At 44.4% G+C, this 27,467-nt stretch overlaps 1 protein-coding gene across 4 annotated transcripts in view; it reads right to left on the reverse strand.

Annotated features, from left to right (window-relative positions):
- GPR107 (G protein-coupled receptor 107) overlaps positions 1-27,467 on the reverse strand; it is a 168,788-nt gene that overhangs the window by 83,071 nt on the left and 58,250 nt on the right. For all 4 annotated transcript variants that reach the window (XM_077478264.1, XM_077478255.1, XM_077478281.1 and 1 more), the window contains 3 exons: positions 20,704-20,779; positions 9,354-9,427; positions 8,372-8,489 (listed from right to left, as the gene is read on the reverse strand). In XM_077478264.1, the coding sequence (XP_077334390.1) occupies positions 8,372-8,489; positions 9,354-9,427; positions 20,704-20,779 (268 nt within the window). The remainder of the gene's footprint in view (positions 1-8,371; positions 8,490-9,353; positions 9,428-20,703; positions 20,780-27,467) is intronic.

Genomic DNA, 27,467 nt, shown 5'->3' on the forward strand with positions numbered 1-27,467 from the left:
GATCTGTCGATCTAGGGACAGCTGAGAATTGTCCCATTTTGACAAGATCCCCTTCTGCAGAACTCTGGTGTGGAACTGGGCGTAAGGCACTGCCTCGAAGGAGGCTACCATGAGTCCCAGGACTCGCATGCAAAACCGGAGCGACGACCACTTGCGGTTCATCCACCGTTTGACTGCGGATCTGAGAGTCTGCAATTTGTCTGAAGGGAGAAAAACTCTTGCTTCCCTGGAGTCCAACAGCAAACCTAGGTACTCCAGACGCTGGGTCGGCACAAGCACCGACTTCTTTAGGTTCAACAGCCACCCAAATTCTCGCACAAGGTCCACTCAGGGTCTGCATGGTGATCGCCACATCCTCCTCTAATTCTGCGGCGGAAGATGCTCTCAGGAGGAGATAGTCTAGGTATCCCACGATCGCGATCCCACGTTGTCACAGCAACGCCAAAACTGGAGCCTGTACCTTGGAAAGACTCGGGGGGGCTGACGCCAAACCAAAGGGAAGAGCCACAAATTGGTAATGGGCTTCCCCGACTGCAAAACGCAGAAACTTTTGATGCCGAAGGCATATGGGTAAGTGCAGGTACGCATCCTGGATGTCTAAGGACGCCAGGGAGTCCCCTTGATGGAGCGCAGCGACTACTGAGTGAACTGATTCCATTCTGAACCTCTGCACTTTTACAAAGTGATTGAGGGCTTTTAAGTCCAAGATTGGACGTACCCCTTCCTTCTTGGGAACCACAAACAGATTTGAGTAGAATCCTTGGAAGCGTTCCGAGCCCGGAACCGGTACAATCACCCCGCGATTCAGCAAATCCCTTACCGCCCCCAACATGGTCTCCCTGGCGAACCGGGTATGCTGGAGGGGAAGAATCTGTTTGGCGGCCAAGAGAGAAACTCTCTTGTAGCCTGTGGAAATCAGATCGCAGACCCATTGGTCAGATAACCAGGAGGACCACCAGGCTGCAACTCCTGAAGGAGACCCCCAACCCGAGACATGGGTGGGGGCAAACCTTCATGCAGTAGCACTTCTGTTCGCAAGCTTATTAGGCTTGCGGTTCCAGGGACATTTTTGATCGTCCGTGGGCACCCTGTCAGGCTGGGGACATTTTGTCGAAAGCTCCTGTTGGACGAAAAAGCAGTTTGTGAGTGGAAAAAGAGGGCCCTTGCCTACGGCGTGGCTCCTTAGCTTTCCTGGCCTGTGGGAGCAGTGTACTCTTAACACCTGTGGCATTTTTAATAATGTCATCTAGCGAGGCTCCAAAGAGCTGGTCACCAAGGAAAGGAAGATCCGTCAGGGCTTTTTTGGATGCCTGGTCAGCCGACCAGTATTTTAGCCAAATTAGGCGCCTCAGCACCACAGCTGACACTGAAGCCCTGGATAACAAGGGGAGAGTATCCAGGGCCGCATCACAGACGTACTTAAGGCCTTGCACTAGTTGGTCTGCTAGTTTAGGGGAAGCCTGCTGCGCCCCGAAATCGTGGTGCAAAAGTTTTGCCCACTCAGTCAGTGTCTGCGACACAAGTGCGCATGCCAGTATAGGTCGCACGGCTGACCCCACAACCGTAAACAAGGAATGATCCACCACCTCGGCCTTCCTGCCCGTGGGATCCTTGAATGCAGGCGTCCCCTCAACCGGGATCGTGGTTACTTTATTTAACCTTGATACGGGGGGGGGGGGGTCCACGACCGGAAGGAGCTGACCATTTCTTGAGAAGGCTTTCCTCAAAGGGGTAACGCACCACCATGTATTTGGGGACCGAAAAGGTCTGTTGCGAGCGACCCCATTCCTTGTAAATGAACTTGTCAAAATAAGTCAGATACGGGAATACCTTAGGTGAACGTGCTGGCTTGCGGGACCCAAAAGGGACCGGTACATCAGCAGAGGGATCCGCTAGCTCCTGAATGTTCAGGGTATCACACACAGCTGTGATAAGTGCTCCAACAACCGCTTTGTCGCGCACAGACCCAGACGGGGACTCATTCTCACTGTCCGAAGGTCCTGGTCAGCGTCATCTGACAAGACAGTAGGGGTCACTGGCTTCAGCAGGACCCGAGTCTGCGTCAGAGCTCGCTTTTTAGCACCTTTCTTCCCACGCACCGCCTCCATCTTGGCAACGAACAAATTGATGACCGCTGTCAGGGTGTCCATGGGGACTGCGCTATCCGCAGGTGACCCGGTTGCAATTGCCTGGATTTTGGGGGAAGAAACACCAGTTTCTTAAGCCATGCTGACCCTACCCTGTCTGCCACCCGAAGGGGACTCAGGACTGTAACAGTCCCACCCTCCTTGCTCCCGCTGACTGAGGGGTTCTAACCCGCCGGACTCAATGCCCTGAGGAGTTCCGCGCTGTTTACAGCAGCGTCTGTAGACCCCTAGCGCTCCCAGATGCAGAGGAACCAAAACTGTCGGTGGAAAGTCCGTCAGAGCGATCAGTGAGCGATCTGAAAAACATGCTCAGACTACATAGAAGGCTGTCTCAGCGCTCAGTAATGACAAACAGGAAGCTGAGGGCACATGAAGCTGCTGCTAGAACACAAAAACGTGGTCCGGCTTCAAGAAAATGGCCGCCAGTGTCCTGAATAGGGAATCACCAGGAAAATGGCCACTTGAAGCCCAGAAGCATGCTGTCCTTTGCCCACACTGAAAATGGCCACCAGCCAGCGCTATGAGAGACAAAAACAAACATGTGGCAGAGACACAGCACTACACCGTCACACAGGCAAACCTCACAGGCACCTCCCGGGAGTTTAAGCACTCAGGATCCAGGCACCCCCAGTCAGCCAGAACCCAGGTGAGAGCCCAGGGGCACACACACACCACTCAGAACCCATGCACAGCGGGGAAGGAGGGGGGTAAGGGACAGGGGAGAGAAGAGAGGGTGTGAGGGGGCCCCCGAATCGACCTCCCAGGGAATGCACAGCTGCTCAACCCGGCCGAGCCAGGGAGAGCTGTACTTACCAGTCCTGAAGAGCTGGGAGACATTCCATTGTAAACCAACTCCTGATCAGTACAGGGAAGGTTACTGGCCCAGCATACTGTGACGTAGACATCAGTAGCCCGGTCATATGTATGCCCCGGAGCATAAAAGCTCACCGACCACCTCTGGAGCTGAGGTATGTCGTGGCCTGCCAAGCCGTAGCTGCGATCTGCATATGCTCGATGGCCGGACTGGGGAGACTACAAGGATAAGTGAACCAGCCTGTCACCCAGCCGGCTATTGATAGAAGATCACAGGATCATTCATCTTGCGCAAAAAGCCAAGCTTCTGCATCAAAAAAACCACAGAACTATGGGCCCGCAGGGTTCCTAGGTCTATCTCCTTCACTAGGCAAAAAAAATAAAAAAAAATAAACTGAGGCTCTGGTGCAGAGTGTGGGGGATTGTAGCCTGAGGAACTGGCCCCCTGGGCAGAACTAAGAGTTCTGAAGTGTTGTATTACAACTTTGCCTAGTATCTGCTAGTGATAGGGCTAACAACCCATTTTGTTACAGAGATTAGCTGTGTCGGTTGGTGAATATAAGAGAAATGATGATTTTCCATCTCGAAGCGTAGAAATTTCTAATGAGCAGGAAATATTGGCACGTGGAGATAGGCATCTTTGATATTGATCGATGCCAAAAATTCCCCTCCTTGCAGAATGAAGACAACCGATCGGATTGACTCCATGCGAAAGGACCGGATATTCAAGTGTCGGTTCAGTTCCATGAGCTCTAAAATTGGTCTTACTGCCCCGTTCGGTTTTGGAAACGTGAAGAGGTTTGAATAAAACCCTGAACCCTGCTCTTCTGTGGGAACCTCTGATATCACCTTCTGGGACAAGAGATGATCCAGAGCTAGAAAGAGAGACTTCCTTTTCCCTGGATCTTTGGGAACGTTTGATCTTAAAAAAACAAGGAGACGAGAATTCTCGGAACTCTAGTTTGTAACCTAAAGAAATTGAGGAAGCCACCCATCTGTCTCGACATTGTTCCTGCCAGATCTTTGAAAACTGTAGAAGCCTTCCACCAAACCGAGCGAGCGGGTGCACCCCTTCATAAGGAGGCTTTAGTATTTTGCTTTGCGGGCTTCCTGCCCCAAGTCCTCTTTTGGCCCTGAGGTCTTCCTCTTGAGCTCGATGGTGGAGGCCGTCGAGACTGTCTAGAGGCAGATGCTCCGGGCACTGAGAAGATGCAAGTTTAAAAAGGAGAAATGCTTAAACTTCTTTATCACTGGTAAAAGAGAACTTTTCCCCATTAGAAATCCTTTGGATATATTTATCTAAATCGTCTCCAAATAAACTTTCACCATGAAATGGGAAACTGGCCAAAGGGCTTTTTACACAGGGCTTCGGTTGACCAATTTTTCAACCACAGGACTCTGCGTGTATGTAACAGTCCTTGCATAAGCTGTAAGGTTCGAATAATAGAATCTTCCATAGCATCCACCGTAAAACATAGGGGTGCGCATCTTCACTGGTCTTACGATACAATTCGATTACAATTATCTGGTCAACGATTCGATTAGATTCTGCGATGCATCACGATTACCGACGAGCTCCCACTTCCGCTTGGGCCGCCTGGTGTCTTTTTATTAAAAGTCAGAAGCTACGCTTTTTTTGTAGCTGCTGACTTTTAATAAACAAAAAATTGACTGGAACTCCACTTTGAATTAAAAATAACCTCACTCCCTTAAAGTGCACTACAAGGTACAGACATTCACACACGGCTGCTGAGAGGTCAGGAGGGATAACAATCCACAGCTTACAAACTGAAAAATACTGAACCTCCCCGTCAAACGCAGCCAGCGTGAGTTGTAAGTAGAGTACAGACCCATTTGTACTCTACTTACTGTTACATTGAATGATGTGCCCCGCTGTATTTATTAACTGGTTCCCAACCAGCGCACGCCGATGTACGTCGGCAGAATGGCACGGGCAGGCATATTGGCGTACAGGTACGTCCAATCACTAATGCCGCCCTGCCATCACGAGTGCACCACCGGTGGAGCACTCGAGTGCTGGTTGGGACCCCCGTGAGTCCGGTCGCGGGTCCCGCGGACTCCATCGCTGCGGGCATACCCGCGATCGTCTCACGGGGAGGCTGAATGGAGAGATGCCGTTGTAAACAGCATCTCACCGTCCTGCCTAGCAACGCTGATCTCTGCTCCATGTGATTGGAGCAGAGATCAGTGTTAACTAAATGAAAGCCCAGCCCCCAACAGTTAGTAACACACCCCTAGGAACACTTAACCCCTACACTGCCACCCATTGGTTAACCCCTTAACTGCCAGTGTAATTTACACAGGAATCACTGCATTTATATAACAGTGATTGCTGTATAAATGACAATGGTCCCAAAAATGTGTCAAAAATGTCCGATGTGTCCGCCACCAGGTTGCAGTCACAATAAAAAAAAAAATCGCTGATCGCCGCCATTACTAGTAAAAAAAAAAAATTATTAATAAAAATGCCATAAAACGAACTCCTATTTTGTGAACGCTATAACTTTTGCGCAAACCAATCGCTTATTGTGATTTTTTTTTACCAAAAATATGTAGAAGAAAACGGCCTAAACTGAAGGAAAAAAAATTTTTTTTATCTATTTTCGGGGAATATTTATTATAACACAAAGTAAAAAATTATGCGTTTTTTTCAAAATTGACGCTCTATTTTTGTTTATAGCGCAAAAAATAAAAACCGCAGGAATGATCAAATACCACCAAAAGAAAGCTCTATTTGTGGGGAAAAAAAGGACGTCAATCTTGTTTGGGAGCCACGTCGCATGACTGCGCAATTGTCCGTTAAAGCGATGCAGTGCTGAATCGCAAAAAATGGTCTGGTCTTTGACCAGCAAAATGGTCCGGGGCTGAAGTGGTTAAAAAAAGTATGTGCTTTTTTAAAAAAATGGTGTCACTTCATACCGCATTTCACAGTAAATACATCCCACTCATATGCCGTGCCCGGCCGCCTCTCACGTCTCTCGAGTCCTGACGTCAGCGGGGAATACTCAGCCCCACCCGCTGATTATAGTTATCTCAGAAGAGAGGCGGGCGGGGCTAAGAATTCCCCGCTGATGTCAGGACTCGAGAGATGTGAGAGGAGAGAGCAGGAAGGCGGGAGGCGAGAGGCGGGCCAGGCTCGGCACGGCACATGATTGGGATGTATTTACTGTGAAATTCGGTATGAAGCGACACATTTTTTTTTAAAAAGGTACATACAGCGGGGCACATCATTCACTGTAAGTCGGCATTTATAAAAAAAAAAAAGTAATTTTAAAAATATGCTCGGAGTGCTTTCCTGGGAGGGGCGGGGCAAGTTGTTAGGACGTCACCCGCAATCGATTTTGCGGTCCGTATGCACCGATGTCGCATCGCGGACACCTGAATCCCGATGCACCAATTAATTTCAGCACCCCTAGTAAAACATTGTGCTTCTGATATGCCAGCCCATTGCTGGGCCTGCTGATCAGGAATAATCTTAAGTATCTCTACAAACTGGCCCTTTATGGACTGAGATACTCCAATCGCCGCAAGAGCCGGCTGTACCACTGAACTTGCCAGAGAAATATTGTTCTTAAAAAGAAATTCCAACTTTTTATCTGTTGGATCCTTCAACATTTGCGCATTGTCTACATGACAAGTGAGGTTTTTATTTACCGAGGAGATTGCAGCATTTCTCTCCTCCATGGGATAAAGTATAGAAAACTTTTTTGGAGGAAAAAAACTGCTTATCTGGGTGTTCCCATTCAGAATACATGAGCTTTTTCAGCCATGAATGGATAGGAAAGGCATTCCAGATTGGGGAGGCTTTAGTGAGCCTAAACCACAGGTGGGCTCATCAATGGACAGCAAAAAAGTTGAGTGAACCAACTTCGTAAGGGAGTGTACCGACAGTCTTTCTTGTGAGACTGCTCCTTCCATATTAGGATACCCGGAAGAGGCAATATCAGCGTCTTCCTGATCCCCTGCCCCTTGCTCCTCAGTATGAGGGTTCTGAGCACTGGATGGGGATCTGCTACGCTTGGATCCACTATGGAAAGCGACCATAGCATCAATCTGTTTCAAACTTAAAATGGAAAGAAAAAAATACTTCCTGAGCGATATATATATAGGGGATGAAGTGTCCAGCGCTGCTGCAACACCAGTCCCCCCTGACGGCTCACTCTGACCGTCCGCATCATTCTCAGAGGAGGATGACATTTTCTTGGACATGGATTTAGGTTGTCGCAAAACAATCGATCCTTTAGAATCCTTTGAGGTCTTCCTTGTCCTCTTTCCGCTCATAGCCTGATGCACAAACCAGAGGCACTACCAGAAGGAATGCATACACTGCTAGGGCTATAGTCCAGCAAAATTGCTGCTATTAATGCCCAGCCTGAAGCAGTAAGAATGTGTCCAAAGGAAATACCTGTGTCACCAAACCTGATAATGCCACCTCTTTTCTCGTGTATCCCTCCACAGCCTGCAGCAGCAAACAGTTTGCTTTTAAAAACTTGCCTCCATGTGCACCTGTTGTTGGAGAATGCCGACGCCGTTAGCTGCATGTGATCTGCCATTGCTGAGTGAGGGGATCCTCAGTGGGGTACTCACAGAACAGAGTTTGGAATGGTTGGGGCTTTGCATATCAGGACAAAGGAACCATAACAAAAATGCAGATACCTCACCGTCCTGAGACAAAGCAAGGAAAAAAAAAAAAAAGGCAAATCTAAAAATTGCTTGTGTCGAGACACATTAGGGACAAAAAGTTAGGGGGTACCACAGCAAAACAAATAACTCACCACTCCTCTGTCTATAGAACTGCATTGTATACTACGTAGTAAGGTTAGACTTGTTAAAAGCCGGGAACCAGTGCCAACACACAGGAAAACCCAGTCTTATATTATCAATGACACAGAGCCTACTAGATAAGAATCCTGGCTTCCTCCATGATGTTGGACATACCCCCCAAAAAGTGTCTTCAAGGTCTGGGAACCACAGAAATGGACTACAAACACTTCACGATAAGGTGAGTGCCCAACGCAAATTCCAGTGCCCGAAGCAAACATTACAGGTCGGCCTCATGAAGTGGGGTCCCTGAGGTAATAACGAGGCGTACTGATCTGGAAACTGCTAGATAACCCAAGGTAATAAGCAGTCATATCTTGAAAGTAGTGTCAGAAGAAAAAAAAATGGTTTAAAAATAAAAATGCTTCTCTGGAGAAAAGCAGGTACATCATCTGAGGATGCGAGTATAACACGTTGGGTTATACAAGTGCACACTAAAAGTCCTACATCCTGTCCTGTACAGTTAAGATAAGAACATATGGCTAATAAAGACAGTAGGCAGCCTTTGTTGTTGGGCAAGAACATTTTAGTGATTTACTTGACATAAATAAGCAGCTAGAAGCACTCACCTGCAGAGGAATCACAATCATGAAGATCTTTTTATCCTTATCAGACAGGATGTGTTTCACAAAAGCCCAGCCTGTTCCAATCAGTGCAATGGTGATGAACAAGAGTGCCCCTTTCAGCCTGATGAATGAAAAAAATGGCAATCAGCTTGTATTAAAAGGCATTTAGACCTCTAAAAACAGGATTAGAATACCTAAAGAATACGTAAACCCAACATTTTATATTTCTGATATGTGATTTCTGTACCATGTACTTGTAGGACAAAGTATCCTGTTCTGTTAGTATTTCTTCCCGTAAAATCCCTGATGCTCTTGCGAGTGTCAAAGTTTTTCTATTAAAAACTGAGCACACTAGGCATGAGAGCGCAGCATGGTTCAGTGTTCTGGCTGTGCTGGAATTTAGGCTGCTCTCCTCCAATGATCAGACTTGTGCTGCATCATTATGTGCACATTATGACAGACTTGCTTGAAAACGAAGCCCCCCAGCAGCGCGCTGTCACCGCTGAAGGAGCTTCCACATTCACCTGGTCTTCCAGGATCTGAATGGCAGAGCTTGCGAGGATGTCACTCCCGCACACAAGAATCGCTGTTTGCGTCATGGGCATGCCGTTCGTTCAGAGTGCATGCGCAGTGACATCACTGGCTGCATCTAAAGTAAATATCTCCTAAACAGTGTACATTTAGGATATTTACTGTAACTATAGGTAAACCTTATTGTAGGCTTACCTATAGTAAAACATCTAACATGGGAGTTCATTCCCACTTTAATAGGTGTTAAAACTTGCTTTTATGGCCCGTTATAGATTTCAGTGTTTTTACAAATAAATTTTAGAATAAAAATGTGTGAATAATTTATGTTGCGTTCTGTTTCATGCCTGTAAAGTTTGAATAGTATGGATTTTTTTTGTGGTTATGTTTTTAAGTTGTGCTTCATGGAGTTACAATATAAGCCCTCTGGCTAATGTTATGCCAACATTATACTCACAAATGGGTGATGTAGTACACCACAGCCCATCCTTCAATGGGATATCCTTGAGTTGCGATATAATGATAATCGATCTAAAAGGGAAAAAAAAAAAAACTGTAACAAAACAATTACATCAGTACATCTTCTCCAAGGTTTGCAGCTCAGGTCATGATACAAGTTCAGAGACAATATAACACTATGCACTACACCAATGGTCCAATATCAAAATATGTCCACTAGAGGTTCTAGCAACAGTTTGCTGACTAGCGGGGTGGGCTTGTTGTCAGAACAGGACAGAAATCAAGACCATTTACAGTCTGCACTGGAATCCGCAGACTCCATAGTACTTCAGCAGTATCATTAACAAATATTTAAAACTGAACATTATAAGCAAATACTGTAGAAATACAAGAGTCATGTGTATTCTTACTTGAATCTTGGTGTGCTATGTGTATTTCTTCAACATTTTTGCAGTAACCCAGTGTGATACTTTGCCTCTATGTAAGAACTTCCTGCACTAAAGACCAGGAAGTGCTGCTATCTCCCTTTGTGGAAGGTGGCTTGTCTTCTATCCGCCCCCTCCAGTTGTTTTTTTTTCAGGCAGCCTGGACTGGGTGGGCCCAGCTGGGCCACTCCCACAGCTTTGTTCTCTGCACAGGCTATGTGCAGTACAGTGATGATATCACTATTACTTTAACAAGATAACAACTAGGTTTACAGAGGTGTTTGGGGCACACAAACTAAATGTATATCCTGTAGGAAAATGGCGGTTAAAGACAAAACAGCCATCAGTATGCCCAAGTATTACACTGTTCATTCTATCTGTAACAATACGGGGTCCATTTATGCGGTGAGAACAAGCGTGCTGAAACTGCAAATTGTTTATGTTCTGTATACTGTATTAGACGTCTAAAGACAAGGAGGTTACATCCTATGCACTGTATGAGTCATTTCCAGATAAGGACCTTGGGAAGAAGGAAATCCCTGTCTAAGAAGAATTCAAAAGATGAATTATTGCCAATACAATTAGGCAATTATGCTACTATATTAAGGGGACATACAATTGTATTAGCAAAACAGGAAGTTAAATATGTTTGTGCCCCATCAGGGGTATAGTGGGAAAGTTTTTGTATGTAATTATTCACGTGATTAAATCTGTGCAGGAATGCCCTGTGCAAAACTTGCCGTATGACACATTCCATGAAATGGGAGCATATGCTGCTCTTAAACCTGGATATATCATTCAGCATTGATGGTGCCTTTCCAAATCTGTAAGCTGCCCATTCTGTATACACTAATGCACTCCCATATCATCAGAGATGCAGGCTTTTGAACTGAGCACTGTTAACAAGCTGGAAGGTTCATCTCCTCTTTAGTCAGGAGGATGCGACACCCATGGTTGCTGAAAAGAATGTCTCATTTCGATTTGTCCAACCACAGAACAGTTTTCCACTTTTCAACAGACCATTTTATATGAGCTTTGGCCTAGAGAAGACGTTTTTTTTTTCTGGATCATGTTCAGCTATGTCGTCCTCTTTGCATGATAGAGCTTTACCTTTCATTTTCTAGATGGGACAGCAAACTGTTCACAGTGATTTTGGAAGTATTTCTGAGCCCATGCAGTGATGTCCATCAAAGAATCACACCCGTTTATAATGCAGTGCCGTCTGAGGGCCCGAAGATCATATCATAGGGCGTCCTATATTGTGTTTCAGTGATGGCCTTTGCACACAGATTTCTTCAGATTCTCTGAATCCTTATACAATATGTACTGCAGATGATGATTTATTTCAAGTCTTTCTAATTTTACGTTGAGGAACATTATTCTGAAATTGTTAGACAATTTTTAGATGCAGCTTTTCACAGATTGGTGAACCTCTTGCCCATCTCTACTTCAGACCCTCTAAGATGTATTTATTTTCAGTCATGTTACCGACCATTTTCCAGTTAACCGAATTAGATGCAAAATATTCTTCCAGCACTCTTGTTAGTGTCACTTACTTTTCCAGCTTTATGTCACCTTGCCCCAACAGTTTTGGGTCAAGTGTTGCTGCCATAAATTTCAAAATTACCATTTTTTCTTCTTCTTAAAATGGTACTTATGCTCAGTTTAAACCACGGCATAAAGTACGGGTTTATGCGATCTGCAAATAATTTTTTTTGTGTCCATTTTGGAAATGGGTTTATACAGTACACCAAAATGAATTTTAGTGCAGACACACACAATATTACTAACCCAATTTTTTGTTTGGGTTGTATCAGGGAAAACAGATACCGATTATGTCAAGTGTTAAAATTGTGCATGCCCATGGAGTTGCAAAAAACAAATACTGCCCAAACATCTCTGTAGGTAAAGATAAAAAAAACAACAAAAAAAAAAAAAACACACACACTTCTACAGGTCATCAGTTTTGTTAACCATGAATTATGGACCTAGAATTATTACTCTTATGACGGCGTTTACGACCATACCTCCCGTGTGGTGCAATTAATGTATACATACACATGCTCACCCTATGCCGGGCTATTTATATGGTGTGGGATCGGTGGGAGGGCTTTAAATATTTTTATATCTTTTTTTTATTTTTTTACTTTATTGCTATCACAACAAGCCCCCATGGGATAACATGGGCAGTCAACAGATGTTTTTTTTTTTTATTAGGGAGACATTGGAGGGGGGACTATAAAAAGTGATCAGGTGGTTGTAGAGACACCCAATCACTTATCGGAAAGTCCTTCACCAGCTTTTAAATTAAGTTGCATCTATAAGCTTGATTTAACCACCTGTCTTCCATGCAGTTTATAATCACACCCTGGTATACAAGTTGTAAAGAACACATTTAATAAAGTTAAAGCGGTCTGTAAGCTAAGCTCCGGATATTATATTCTCTTACTTTCATTGGTTTCTTATGTAACATTTTTATTTTCCTATTAATGCTTCTTCCTCCCGAAGGCTAATCTACTGTAAGCATCTGGAGCAGGAGACTGTATCTGACATCACTGCTGTCCCATGAAAGATGTAGTTATTAGAAGGGTAATTTGTAAAGCAAAAAAAATAAGCAGTTATGTCAACAGATCTAAAAATATCAAGTTGTACCGGCGCTCAACCTCCCCCTTGCTGTGCTTGAGGGTCCGCTGCAATCCCAGTCTTAGTCCCCCCCCCAGAAAAACCAGGGTAAGTGAATGATGTATATTTTCTATCTATCTATCTATCTATATCTTTAGGGGATTGCACCTCCCACTCACTATTTATACTACCCCCTTCTCAATAGAGTATGCTTAATAATACTTATATTCACTAAATAATCACTGTGCCCTCATATTATCCAAAATATATACACAAGACATTAATTTATAATGGCAAAAAATATAGCGTCCTTATTGTGCGATATTTTAATTCGATTGCTCCAACTGTGCCGTCTTAGTCACTGATCATCTTCTAATCAAAAGTCCACTTGTGTCAACTAAAATAACCAAAACTGTGCCACCGTCACCAAGCAGAATGGCCACTCACCAGATGTCCCCAATCAGTAAGCCTTCGGTTCATTCAACGGATAACCAATCCACAACGCATTTCTCCCGTTGGCAATCCTCAACGTCCATATATTCATACAAAATTATCGCATTTGAGCGTCGTCACAGCTTCCTGACGACGCTCAAATGCGAAACGCGTAGGAATTGTAGGAGACATACGGTCCTTGAATACAAGCCAGGAACAGGTCGGCCCAGTGGAGGGAGACTAACACTAATAGCGGAACATCAGTGGCTTGCCTGATTTTATAACGGTTTTCTCATTGCTGGAAAGGCTTGGTGTCGGCCAATAGACACATTGAAATGTGAGTGTAATACGTTTTTTATTGATTTTTCCATTAAAGTCAAAACGGTTTACACTATATCGGTTCCATTTAATTTTGTATGAATATATGGACGTTGAGGAATTGCTAACGGGAGAAATGCGTTGTGGATTGGTTATCCGTTGAATGAACCGAAGGCTTACTGATTGGGGACATCTGGTGAGTGGCCATTCTGCTTGGTGACGGTGGCACAGTTTTGGTTATTTTAGTTGACACAAGTGGACTTTTGATTAGAAGATGATCTGTGATTAAGACGGCACAGTTGGAGCAATCAAATTAAAATATCGCACAATAAGGACGCTATATTTTTTGTGATTATAAATTAATGTCTTGTGTATATATTTTGGATAATCTGGGGGCACAGTGATTATTTAGTGAATATAAGTATTATTAAGCATACTCTATTGAGAAGGGGGTAGTATAAATAGTGAGTGGGAGGCGCAATCCCCTAAAGAGATTATATATAGATAATATCTATAGCTCGCGCTCTATAGCGCTCTCTCTCTCTATAGCGCTCTCTCTCTCTATAGCGCTCTCTCTCTCTCTATAGCGCTCTCTCTCTCTCTCTATAGCGCTCTCTCTCTCTCTATAGCGCTCTCTCTCTCTCTCTCTATAGCGCTCTCTCTCTCTCTCTCTATAGCGCTCTCTCTCTCTCTATAGCGCTCTCTCTCTCTCTATAGCGCTCTCTCTCTCTCTCTCTCTATAGCGCTCTCTCTCTCTCTCTCTCTATAGCGCTCTCTCTCTCTCTCTCTCTATAGCGCTCTCTCTCTCTCTATAGCGCTCTCTCTCTCTATAGCGCTCTCTCTCTCTATAGCGCTCTCTCTCTCTATAGCGCTCTCTCTCTATAGCGCTCTCTCTCTCTATAGCGCTCTCTCTCTCTATAGCGCTCTCTCTCTCTCTCTATAGCGCTCTCTCTCTCTCTCTATAGCGCTCTCTCTCTCTCTCTATAGCGCTCTCTCTCTCTCTCTATAGCGCTCTCTCTCTCTCTCTATAGCGCTCTCTCTCTCTCTCTATAGCGCTCTCTCTCTCTCTCTATAGCGCTCTCTCTCTCTCTCTATAGCGCTCGCTCTCTCTCTCTATAGCGCTCGCTCTCTCTCTCTATAGCGCTCGCTCTCTCTATAGCGCTCTCTCTCTCTCTCTCTCTATAGCGCTCTCTCTCTCTCTCTCTCTATAGCGCTCTCTCTCTCTATAGCGCTCTCTCTCTCTATAGCGCTCTCTCTCTCTATAGCGCTCTCTCTCTCTATAGCGCTCTCTCTCTCTATAGCGCTCTCTCTCTCTATAGCGCTCTCTCTCTCTATAGCGCTCTCTCTCTCTCTCTCTATAGCGCTCTCTCTCTCTCTCTATAGCGCTCTCTCTCTCTCTCTATAGCGCTCGCTCTCTCTCTCTATAGCGCTCGCTCTCTCTCTCTATAGCGCTCGCTCTCTCTCTCTATAGCGCTCGCTCTCTCTCTCTATAGCGCTCGCTCTCTCTCTCTATAGCGCTCGCTCTCTCTCTCTATAGCGCTCGCTCTCTCTCTCTATAGCGCTCGCTCTCTCTATAGCGCTCTCTCTCTCTATAGCGCTCTCTCTCTATAGCGCTCTCTCTCTCTCTCTATAGCGCTCTCTCTCTCTCTCTATAGCGCTCTCTCTCTCTCTCTATAGCGCTCTCTCTCTCTCTCTCTATAGCGCTCTCTCTCTCTCTCTATAGCGCTCTCTCTCTCTCTCTATAGCGCTCTCTCTCTCTCTCTCTATAGCGCTCTCTCTCTCTCTCTCTATAGCGCTCTCTCTCTCTCTCTCTATAGCGCTCTCTCTCTCTATATATATATATACCAACAGATCTAAATGCCATAAAGGAACCGGTTTATTGAAAGAAAATGACATCTCTAGTTGCTAAACTGCCTGAAAGAGAACCAGTCAAAAAATATGACTTGTTCAGTAGTGTTAATTATACTGCCTTAAAGGTATATTTGCTTCCTCCTTTAGCTTTATAAACAACCCTAAGAAATCATCTGCACTAAGAGGAATGTGTGGACTGCCATTGCCAACCTCCTGATAATGTTAGTTGCCTGGTGGTCTATAACTTCAGTAATTTCTGATTGCTGACTGCCTAACTTGGAAAATATGCCATTATGTATAAAATGTTTCTCTCAGGCGCTGGTCTTTTTGATAAAAGTGGTCCGAGCGGTGGATTCGTCATAGAATCACTTTTAGAAGCAGGGCGATTGGTAGCTCCGGGTAAACTGATCGGGTGCTGGCAGTGGCTTGGCATAGGGAATGTGGGGGGGTCTGAGATATGCCCCAGTCGATGACCTATTGTGTCGAAACGCGTCGGGATATGCTCATCTTACGCTTCCCACATTGCTTTTAATCTTTTGTGATCACATTTTATGTCACATCCGTTTTACTTTAAGATGTGAATAAAGTTTTAGATAATTTTTGACAATACAACACCCTTCTAACTCAGTTCTCAGGAAAGATATATTACTTATTTGGTAAGAGTGTTTATCTCTCTATCTGATTTCCACCTGTGAAGCTACTGAGATAGATTCAAGACTCACTGACTACAATTTTGGGTGACTGAGTTACTGATCACTTGATTGGACTATTCATTGTGTGTGATTTTCTGTTTTATCACCACAACTTTGGGTAATTGAATGACAGGTCACTTTATTGGACTATTCAATGTGTGGGACTTTTTATTTTTTTATTTTAAAAACATCATGGGCTATTCCCTATACAGTTTATGCATGTATATTTGTTTATATACTAGGCTTGTGCAATTCGTTTCGTAACTAAACGAAATTCGGCCGAATTTTGCATCTTTCGGACATTCGGATGCATCCGAATGTCCGAATAAAAAAAATAACGAATAACAATGAATACGAAAGAAACATAACGAATGAATTGGACATGATTCGGTAATTCTTTAAAGATCTAATGAAACAAATTGTCAGCTCAAAGTAAATCTTATAGTCCAATTAGCTAATTAAATTTGTGCAGAGGATGGATTACTGGCAAAGTGCATTCCTGAGTTAGAAGGGTGTTGTATTGTATTTGAGCCGAGAAGAGTAGTTGTCATTGTGTGTGTTAAAAGATTCAATAAACAAACGACTTTCCAAACTATGAATCATCATCACGAATGGATATACATACCGTATATACTCGAGTATAAGCCGAGATTTTCAGCCCCTTTTTTAGGCTGAAAGTGCCCCCCTCAGCTTATACTCGAGTCACCGCCGCCTGTCTACCCGATCAGCGTGTCGTGCAGACAGACGGCGGCCATTCCACTGTTCAAAAGCCACGCCTCCCTGTCTGTGATAGGCGGAACACTCAATTTCCCAGCAGTCAGTGGTCCGCCCATCACGGACATCCGCTCATCTTCATACTACGGACGAGGATGAGAGGATGTCCGTGATAGGCGGAACACTGACTGCTGGGAAATTGAGTGTTCCGCCTATCACAGACGGAGGCGCGGCTTTTGAACAGTGGAATGGCCGCCGTCTGTCACAGACGAGGAGAAGAGGTAGGGCGATCCTGGCATGGCCACCGTATGTTTTTACATGCAGATCGCTGCAGAAGGACACAGGCTGCAGAAGGACAAAGAGGCACAGGACACACAGGTAGGGTAGGATGGACACACAGGTAGGGTAGGATGGACACACAGGTAGGGTAGGATGGACACACAGGTAGGGTAGGATGGACACACAGGTAGGGTAGGATGGACACACAGGTAGGGTAGGATGGACACACAGGTAGGGTAGGATGGACACACAGGTAGGGTAGGATGGAAACACAGGTAGGGTAGGATGGACACACAGGTAGGGTAGGATGGACACACAGGTAGGGTAGGATGGACACACAGGTAGGGTAGGATGGACACACAGGTAGGGTAGGATGGACACACAGGTAGGGTAGGATGGACACACAGGTAGGGTAGGATGGACACACAGGTAGGGTAGGATGGACACACAGGTAGGGTAGGATGGACACACAGGTAGGGTAGGATGGACACACAGGTAGGGTAGGATGGACACACAGGTAGGGTAGGATGGACACACAGGTAGGGTAGGATGGACACACAGGTAGGGTAGGATGGACACACAGGTAGGGTAGGATGGACACACAGGTAGGGTAGGATGGACACACAGGTAGGGTAGGATGGACACACAGGTAGGGTAGGATGGACACACAGGTAGGGTAGGATGGACACACAGGTAGGGTAGGATGGACACACAGGTAGGGTAGGATGGACACACAGGTAGGATGGACACACAGGTAGGATGGACAGGCATGTCTCACCCTCGGCTTATACACGAGTCAATAAGTTTTCCCCTTTTTTTTGTGGTAAATTAGGGGCCTCGGCTTATATTCGGATCGACCTATACTCGAGTATATACGGTACATGGTACACGGTAATAGCGAATTTCAACGAATACGAACGAATGAATTCGACACTCTACGAATAATAACGAATTATCCGAAAAACTTATTAACGTAACATAACGAATATAACAGAACGAAATGATGTATTTTACGAATGACAACGAACCGAAACTAAATGAAATTTTCCATTGTGCACAAGTCTATTATATACACTGATTTCTGATCTGGGATAAGCATTGCATATACTGCTGCTATTTACACATTGTCACTGTCTGAGCACATTGACACTTCATTATTTTCTTTGCAGTATTCACCATTTTATCATATCATCACTGTTTGAGCACTTTGATATATGGTTTGCAGTAATTAGCGCCACACTTTTTTAGCCCTTGAATTTTTGAACTTTGTTTGAGAGTGTGCAGCTTTTTTCTGATATATTTCTTTGGGTTTAGTGCAGTTTTTTCTATTTTAGTATTTGCCATAGGGATGAACAAAGGAAAGATGGCCTCCGCTCATCTCTATGGCCTAGGACAGTGATGGCAAACCTTGGCACCCCAGATGTTTTGGAACTTCATTTCCCACAATGCTTCTGCACTCTGCAGTGTAGTTGAACTTCATGGAAAATGTAGTTTCAAAACATCTGGGGTGCCAAGGTTCACCATCACTGGCCTAGGAAGACTGGAGCGACATCATAAAGTCACTTGGGGCCCAATGTAAACCATTACTTTTTTTATTTTTTATTTAACCACTTGGTTCCCACACTACGTCTATTGACGTCATGGGGTTTCGGTGGTTATATCTAAATGATGCCTGAGGCCACAGACATCATTCAGATATTGCCGTTTTCAGCCGGCGATTCCCTACACCATAAGAATGATCATAGCGGCTGTTCCGCCGCTTGATCGTTCTTACGGGCGGCGGGAGGGGACGCCCCCCCCCTCCCGCCGTCCTCCGGTGCTTCTACCGACTCACCGTTTCCATCGGTGAGTCGGTCACAGGATCAGCCGGCCCCAGCAAGTAATCATAGAGATTTCCGGTGGACTAGATTGTCCCAGGAGTCTCTATGATCGTTCGGAGGCCGGGCGCGATGTTATGACGTCACACCCGGCCTCGGTATTCAAATTAACGCCGCCAATCTGGCTAGGAAGCCAGGATCGTTTTTTTTTTATTCTCCCCAGCCTTTTTTAAGCATGAAACAGTTTTTTTTCTGAAAAAAATCGCGTTCGAAAAATTGCTGCACAAATACCGTGCGAGATAAAAAGTTGCAATGAGCGCCATTGTATTCTCTAGGGTCTTTGCTAAAAAAACGTATATAATGTTTGGGAGTTCTATGTAATTTTCTAGCAAAAAAATTAGGAATTTTACATGTAGGAGAGAAATGTCAGAATTGGCCTGGGTGCGAAGTGGTTAATCAAAGGACACTTTTTGTTGATCTTTTGCTTTTAAAAAGGGTAGAGGGAGTGATTTGGGGTCTTATAGAACCGAGATCTCTCCATAAAGAGGACCTGTCATGCTGTATTGTTATCGCAAGGGATGTTTAAATTTCAAGAGTCCATAAAGCGAAAGTTCCACTTTTGGTTGGAACTCCACTTTAACCCAGTTGTAACTGGTTCTGTATAACTAAAATTTACGTGGGCTGCCCTGCAAGTCAACTTCATTCGTTTTCAGACATTTTTATTTCTTACCGGTTAATAAAAGAAATGGGTATCTGATAATTCTTTGATAACTTGATAAAAAAAAAAAGGATAGCCATTATTTCCAGAATTGAATGGGTTGCAAAAGCATTCATACACAGGCAAGGGCAGCCTAGCACTATACTTTTACTGGCAGAGATGTCGTTTATTTTAGGGGGGCTTGGTGTAAGATAAATACAGAACGTGTCCTTTAACCCTTTCATGACCAAGCCTATTTTTGGCATTTGGTGTTTACAAGTTAAAATCCATATATTTTTTGCTAGAAAATTACTTGGAACCCCCCAAACATTATATATATATTTTTAGCAGAGACTCTAGGAGAATAAAAGGGCGATTGTTGCAATATTTTATGTCACACGGTATTTGCGCAGCGGTGTTTTAAACGCAATTTTTTGGGAAAAGGGACACTTTCATGAATAAAAAAAAAAAACAGAACAGTAAAATTAGCCCAATTTTTTTGCATAATGTGAAAGATAATGTTACGCCGAGTAAATAGATACCAAACATGTAACACTTTATAATTGCACGCACTTGTGGATTGACGCCAAAGTACGGTACCTAAAAATCTCAATAGGTGACACTTTAAATTTTTTTTTTTTAAGGTTACCAGGTTAGCATTACAGAGGAGGTCTAGTGCTAGAATTATTGCTCTCGCTCTGACGATCGCGTCGATACCTCACATGTGTGATTTGAACACAGTTTACATACGTGGGCACGACTTTCGTATGCGTTTTCTTTGCTTTGCGAGCTCGCGGGGACAGCAGGCGCTTTAAAAAATTATTTATTTTTTTATTTATTTTAAAATGACTAAATTGTTTTAAAAAAATAAAAATTTGATCACTTTTATTGCTGTCACAAGGAATGTAAACATCCCTTGTGACAGTAATAGGTGGTGACAGGTACTCTTTATGGAAGGATCGGGGGTCTAAAAGACCCCCCACCCCTCCTCTACACTTCAATGTATTCAGATCGCCAAAAACGGCGATTCTGAATACCGTCTATCTTTTTAAAACCGGCGCCATTGGCAGCTGAGTAAACGGGAAGTGACGTCATTACGTCGCTTCCGTGTTTACTATGAGGAGACTGGAACGAAGCCGATTACGGCTTCGTTCCAGTTCCTCCCCAGCAGCCGGAAGCAGCAGAACTTGAATCGGTGCTCCCGATCGAGCGGGAGCACCGATAACAGGGGGGGACGTCCCCTCCCGCTCCTCCGGCATAACAGCCGAGCGGCTTTTAGCTGCATCGGTTGTTATGCCTGGATAGCCAATCGCCTGCTGAAAAAAACGGTGCAGGTGCGGGCATCATCCCGGTATACCCCCGGGAAGCCGAGTACGCACATCTGCGTACGCTCGGCGGGAAGGGGTTAATGACTAACGGTGTCAAACCCTTGAGCAAAACCTGGGCTGAACTTACTCAAAACATTAGGAAACAGTAAACAGTTTTGTTAATAGGACCTTACCGCATGGAACACCAATGACAGTGACTTGGTGAAGGGTAGAGCAGCCATCAGCCAATGGATCTTGAATACATCGCTCCTATAGCAGAAACAAGGGTAATTATTCCTCTCCTTTGCACACAAGCATTTGGGTATATATCTTTACAATGTATATACATGGAGCCTGTTACACCTGTTACATGAAAGTGCCTGAAAGATTCCTGTGATGCCCACAGCAAGCAAATTGTTACTAAACCCTGGGACACACACACATTCAGTTTTGTTTTGTTGAAGCCAGTGCAAATTTAAGAAGTTATGGGAACCTTGGTTACAGACCCCTGGCCTTGGTCCACTATCCCTAGTGTCCTTATGGATATTTCAAGATAGATTTACTTTGCGTCCTGCCATGTGCCTATAATTTCTTATCTGCTATAGTCAATAGGCTTGTGTAACCGGTAGGCTGGATTCTAACAATAGTGCACTCCAAGGCATGTTATACTTCTGACCAATACCTAATTCTACTTGGTTGAGACAGTGGATACTTTTCCCTTAAAGTGGTAGTAAAGCTTCTTTAAAAAAAAGTTTTACCCTACAAGGTAATATTATAATGTGCTAGCATGCATCGCATACTAACACATTACGAAATGCCTTAAAATTAAGCCTTCCAGCAGCGCGCTGTCAGCGCTTCCATCTAAACCCAATCTTGTTTTCTGGGTCCGTGGGCTTTGACTGCGATTGGCAGAGCTGCGATGACGTCACTCACTTGCGCGGGATCCCTGGGTACGGCGCAGAGCTCTGACAGAACGGCAAGGGTATGCTGTTCCTTCAGAGCACATGCATTGGTGACGTTACTGGCTGCTGCTGGCTGGATAATCTCCTAAACGGTGCATGTTAAGGAGAGATATTAATTTTAGGTATAGGTAAGCTTTATTATACACTTATCTGTAGTAATAGATAAAACAAGTTTACTACCACTTTAAATATTTTTGAGACGTCTTATTTTGTTACTCGTAGTTTTATTCCTTTCTTTTCATAAGAGCAGCAGTGTGAGCAGTGTGGTGTATAACTTTAGCATATATACAGGTGCATCTCAAAAATTTGAATATCAAAAAATTAATAGTAATTCAATTCAAAAAGTGAAACTCATTTATATAGATGAGTTACACACAGAGTGATATAGTTCAAGCATTTCTTTCTTTTAATTTGAATGATTATGGCTTACAGCTAGTGAAAACCCAAAACAGTATCTCAGAAAATTAGATTATTACATAAAACCAATAATAAAAAAAAAAAAAAAAAAAAAAAAAAGAAGGACAGCGATGTTTGCTTACTGAAACGTATGTCCATGTACAGTATAGTACACACTCAATACTTGGCCGGGGCTCCTTTTGCATGAATTACTGCATCAATGTGGTGCAGCATGGAGGCGATCAGCCTGTGGCACTGTGGAGGTGTTACGGAAGCCCAGGTTTCTTTGATAGCGGCAAAAACAAAGAAGGGGAAGGCTCAAACCCCTAGTGCATTATTCAAGTAAAAAACAGAATTTGTTGATATAAAAAGCAACCAATAAAATGTGTACTCACAAAGGTGCATAAGTATACAGCAAGTACATAGGAGGACAGCATGAGGTAGAACATCCAAGTGCTTCTGCGGCCTCAAATATGCACGCTAACACATTTCAGGGGCAAATCCCTTTCTTCAGAGCTAAGCTGTACAGTAAGAAGGGGGTGAGCCCCCGAAACACTTGGATGTTCTATCTCACGTCATCCTATGTACTAACTGTATACTTATGTACCTTTGTGAGTATGCATTTTATTGGTTGCTTTTTATATCATTAAGTTTTTACTTGGATGATACCATAATCATTAAACCAGGTATTGATACTTTTGGCAGCATGGGCAGGTGTCAAGTCCTGCTGGAAAACAAAATCAGCATCTCCATAAAGCTGGTCAGCATGGAGTGCTCTAGAATTTCCTGGTAGAGGGCTGCGCTGACCTTGGACTTGATAAAACACAGTGGACCAACACCAGCAGATGACATGGCTCCCCAAATCATCACAGACTGTGGAAAATGTTGCATTTAATTTGGAAATCAAGGTCCCAGAGTCTGGAGGAAGAGTGGAGAGGCACAGAATACAAGTTGCATGAGGTCCAGTGTGAAATTTCTACAGTCAATGAGGATTTGGATGCCATGCCATCTGCTGGTGTTGGTCCATTGTGTTTTATCAAGTCCAAAGTCAGCACAGCCCTCTAACAGGAAATTATAGAGCATTTCATGCTTCCTTTCATTTTCCAGCAGGACTTGGCACCTGTCCACACTGCCAAAAGTATCAACCTGGTTTAATGGTCATGGTATCACTGTGCTTGATTGACCAGCAAACACGCCTGACCTAAACCCCATAGAAAATCTGTGAGGTATCTCAAAAGGAATATTAGACATCAAACCCAACAATGCAGACGAGCAGTAGGCCGCTATTAAAGCAACCTGGGCTTCCATAACACCTCAGCAGTGTCACAGGCCGATTGCCTCCATGCCACGCCTCATTGATGCAGTAATTCATGCAAAAGGAGCCCCAAGTATAGCATACTATACTGTACATAGCCATATGTTTCTGTAAGCCAACATTCCTGTATTAAAAATCTTTTTTTTTTTTTTTTTTTTTATTGGTCTTGTGCAATATTCACATTTTCTGAGATACTGAATTTTGGGTTTTCACTAGCGGTAAGCCCTAATCATCAAAATTGAAAGAAAGAAATGCTTGAAATATATCAGTCTGTGTGTAATGAATCTATATAAATATACGTGTTTCACACATATTATATATATATATATATATATATATATATATATATATATATATATATATATATATATATATATATATATATATATATATATATATATATATACACACATATACATATATATACATATATATACATACATACATACACACACACACACACACACACTGGCCATAATTTTAAAGCTCAAGTTCACATTTATAACACATATATATAAAAATGTGAACTTGAGCTTTAAAATATGCCCACTGTATTTTGTGGCCCTTTAAGATTCTTCCTAATAAAAGGCAAGTGAAGCACAGATAGATAATCTGTTAAATGAGGCTGTACAGTTATCCGATTTTCAGAGGCACCAAGGATGAGAGTCACAGGGATTATAGATGGCAATTCTAATTTTATCAAAAGCAGGCAATGCTACTGCAGAACAAAGGCCCCTTTCTGACAAAAGGTGCTCAATTAAAATTATTTTATTATTAGCATGCCCCTACCATCCGCCCCTCCCTTTTTTTCCCCTGAAGTATTCCATAACATCAAATTGATAAATAATTTAATGGCTGCAATATCATATGGACCCAATACATATGCTCTGTACCCCCCGTCATTCTACAGAATAGAACAGACACTTCCCCCCCCCCCCCCTCCACCTATTATATTCCTTGTGAACGGCATCCCAACACACCTTTCCCAACCTGTACCGCAATGCTGTGCTGACCAAAGTTGTTACAGAGCCTAGCTGGATGCACATGGCCCCTCGTGAGGTTTCACAACTTCAGGATCCTGCTATCCAATGTTGCCTAGCCTGATTGGGGCTCGAGGTACCCTTTGTTTTTTTGGGCCTCTTGCCACTAAACCACCTAAAACCTTGGGTGCAGACCTTACTGAAGTGTGAAGATGGCAACATCCTGATACTAAAGTTTTCTCCTGTATTTCTTCATCCCATTGGACAGCTTCCCATATTGATTTGGCGTTTGCCAATTTATCTCTGCTGGCAGATGCCCAGGAGGTCAAGTATCTTCCCCAGTGGCCTCTCGGGCCATGCTCCATTATAGCTTACCTTGAGAGTAAGTCAGACATGCAACGCATCCTTGTGGTGCCTAGGTACCCAGTGGCTCTCTCATCCAGGTACCACAGACATTTCTGTCTTTCCTGGAGGACTATTGAAGGCAAAATGAAGGTTCTGCCTCACCGACTATCACAGGCCCATTGGGTTATTAAACTTGGATTTCAAAATCCTTACTGAGCTTCTTCCATGTAGACAAACATCCTCCCTACAGTCATAGATTCAGATCAAACATGTTTTATGTCCGGTAAATATATGGACAAAATACCTTTAGACTCCTCACTAACATACCTGTCTCCCACACACCAACCAGGGCACATGGTAATTGCATCCCTAGATATAGAAAAAGCATCTGACACAGTTGAATGGGAGTACTTGTGGGAGGTCCTGAGGAGTATGGGTTTTCCACTCATCTTTGTTTAATGGTTGTGTACCTTACACAAACCCCACTGCACTTATTAAATCAGAATCTTTTTCACTCCACAGGGGCACGCGGCAGGGATTGCCCTCGCTCGCCGGCTCTTTTCTCCATCGCTGTGGAACAGATAGTGGAGACTCTCCGCAGGTTCCAAAGAGATGAAAGGCCTTCATATTGGCTGGCTGGAGGAGAGGGTGGCCCTGTATGCTCATGATCTACTCCTCTTTCTCATCGACTTGGGTCCCTCTCTAGGGGGTGCTCTCCTGAATCTAAATGCCTTCTCGGAGGTCACAGGCCTCCGGGTTAACTTGTCTCAGATTAATTTACCTACTTACCCTGTGGTCAGGGGAAGTGCCCCACCTGATGTCTCTCTACACTGGGTAGACACATTTAAGTGTCTAGGTATAGTAAATTCTCTATCTGCTATTTAATATGTAGAGTTCAATTTGTTACCAACACTGGTCATTGTTATGGCACAGCTTAAGGCATGGGAGAACTTGCCACTGTCATCATTAGGTGGCATAAATCTTGTAAAAAATAGGATTTTTAGTACTTGCCGTAAAATCCTTTTCTCTGTAATTCACCGACCGACACAGCTCCTCTCTTAGCCATTCGGTTGTTACACCCACCTTTAGGAGAATACTAGGCATTACATGTTATGTACACACAGAACTTTCCAGTTCCGTCCAGGGGGCGGTCCCTTGTGTAACAACCCTCCAGCCTGCCATGCAGTCATCAGTACGTCAACAAGCAGTATAACAAAGAGATAGGAGGGGCGGGTGCTGTATCAGTCGGTGAATTACAGAGAAAAGGATTTTACGGTGAGTACAAAAAAAAAATCCTATTTTCTCTTATATTCACTGACCGACACAGCTCCTCTATTAGCCATTGGGACGTCCTCAAGCAGTGCCAAACGAGGGGTGGGAACACAGCATAGAAAAAACTTCATCCACCATGGCAAGTGGGAACTAGTGTAACTTTGTTGGAAGAAAAAAAAATAAAAAATAAAAAATAAAAAATAAAAGAAGAAGAAGGACAGCCAAGGCTGATATTTGTCCTTTAAATGGTGCTTAAACGCCAACATCTGATCTACTCCTTGCTGAAGAAACAGCAGGATCCTGGATATAGCAAAAGAGCGTGGATGCCATCCTTCCTCCTCACACATGGAGATGTATGCCTTCCAGGTACAATGATAAATTTTCCTGGAAGAGGATTTCCGTGCTCTCAACATAGTGGGGATAACAGAGTCCGACAGACCCCTGCTCAACATTTGGCTCTCAATAGCCATGCCGTTAAAGCCAGCGATGGTAAAGCAGGATGGAGAATCGGACTTTGAGATAGGAGGCCCTCTCGCAACGTCAGTCGCCAGGGGGCATCTGCCACCAGCCGCACTAGGTCTGCGTACCACAGGCGCTGAGGCCAATCTGGGGCGACCAGAATTACTGGAATCCCCTAGACTTCCACTCTGCAGAGCAGACGTGGTAGTAGCTTCAATGGAGGAAAAGTATAGATCAGCTGATACTGAACCCACGGAGCCACGAGCGCGACTAATGCGTCTGCCCAAGGATCTCTTGTCCTGGACATGAATCTTGGCACCTTCCGATTGAGACGGGAGGCCAGCAGATCCACGTCTGGTGTGCCCAACCGCAGGCACAGCAGTCTGAATATCTCCGGATGCAACGCCCATTCTCCTGGATCCAGTATCTGGCAACTCAAGATAGTCCGCCTGCCAGTTCTCCACTCCCGGGATTTAAATGGCCGACAGGGCCGGTACATGTCGCTCTGCCCACCGAAGTATGTGAGCAACCTCCTGTGCGGCGGCTGAGCTTCTTGTTCCTCCTTGGTGATTGACATACGCCACCGCAGTGGCGTTGTCTGACTGGATCCTGATCGGATGCCATCGCAGTCACATCACCCATGTGGAGAGGGATAGCCTGATCGCTCTCAGCTCGAGTAGATTGATCGGCAATTTGGATTCCTCCGTCGACCAGAGGCCCTGAGCCGACTGAACCCCCATCACTCCACCCCAGACAGATAGGCTGGCATCCGTTGTGATCACTGTCCATTTTAGAGGTAGGAACGACTTCCCGGACTGAAGCACCTGGGGACCTCAGCCACCAGATCAGTGAATCTCTGACTAGCTGGCTCACCTGGATCTGCCGATCCAGGGACAATGGATATTTGTCCCACTTTGACAAAATCTCCTTCTGCAGAACTCTGGTGTGGAACTGGGCATACGGTACTGCCTCGAAGGAGGCCACCAAGAGACCGAGGACTCGCATGCAGAAGCGAAGCAATGACCACTTGCGGTTCATCAGCAGTTTTACCGTGCTCTGAGAGTCTGCAGCTTGTCTGAAGGGTGAAACACTCTCGGAGTCCAGCAGTAAGCCTAGGTACTCCAAATGCTGGGTCAGTACTACCACTGACTTCTTTAGGTTTAACAGCCACCCAAATTCTTGTAGTGTCTGAATGGTGATCGCCACATCCTCCTCTAACGCTAAGGCAG

Source organism: Lithobates pipiens, unplaced genomic scaffold, assembly GCF_037356315.1.
Source record: "Lithobates pipiens isolate NorthernLeopardFrog02 unplaced genomic scaffold, aLitPip1_a1.2 Scaffold_1, whole genome shotgun sequence".
NCBI lineage: Eukaryota > Metazoa > Chordata > Amphibia > Anura > Ranidae > Lithobates > Lithobates pipiens.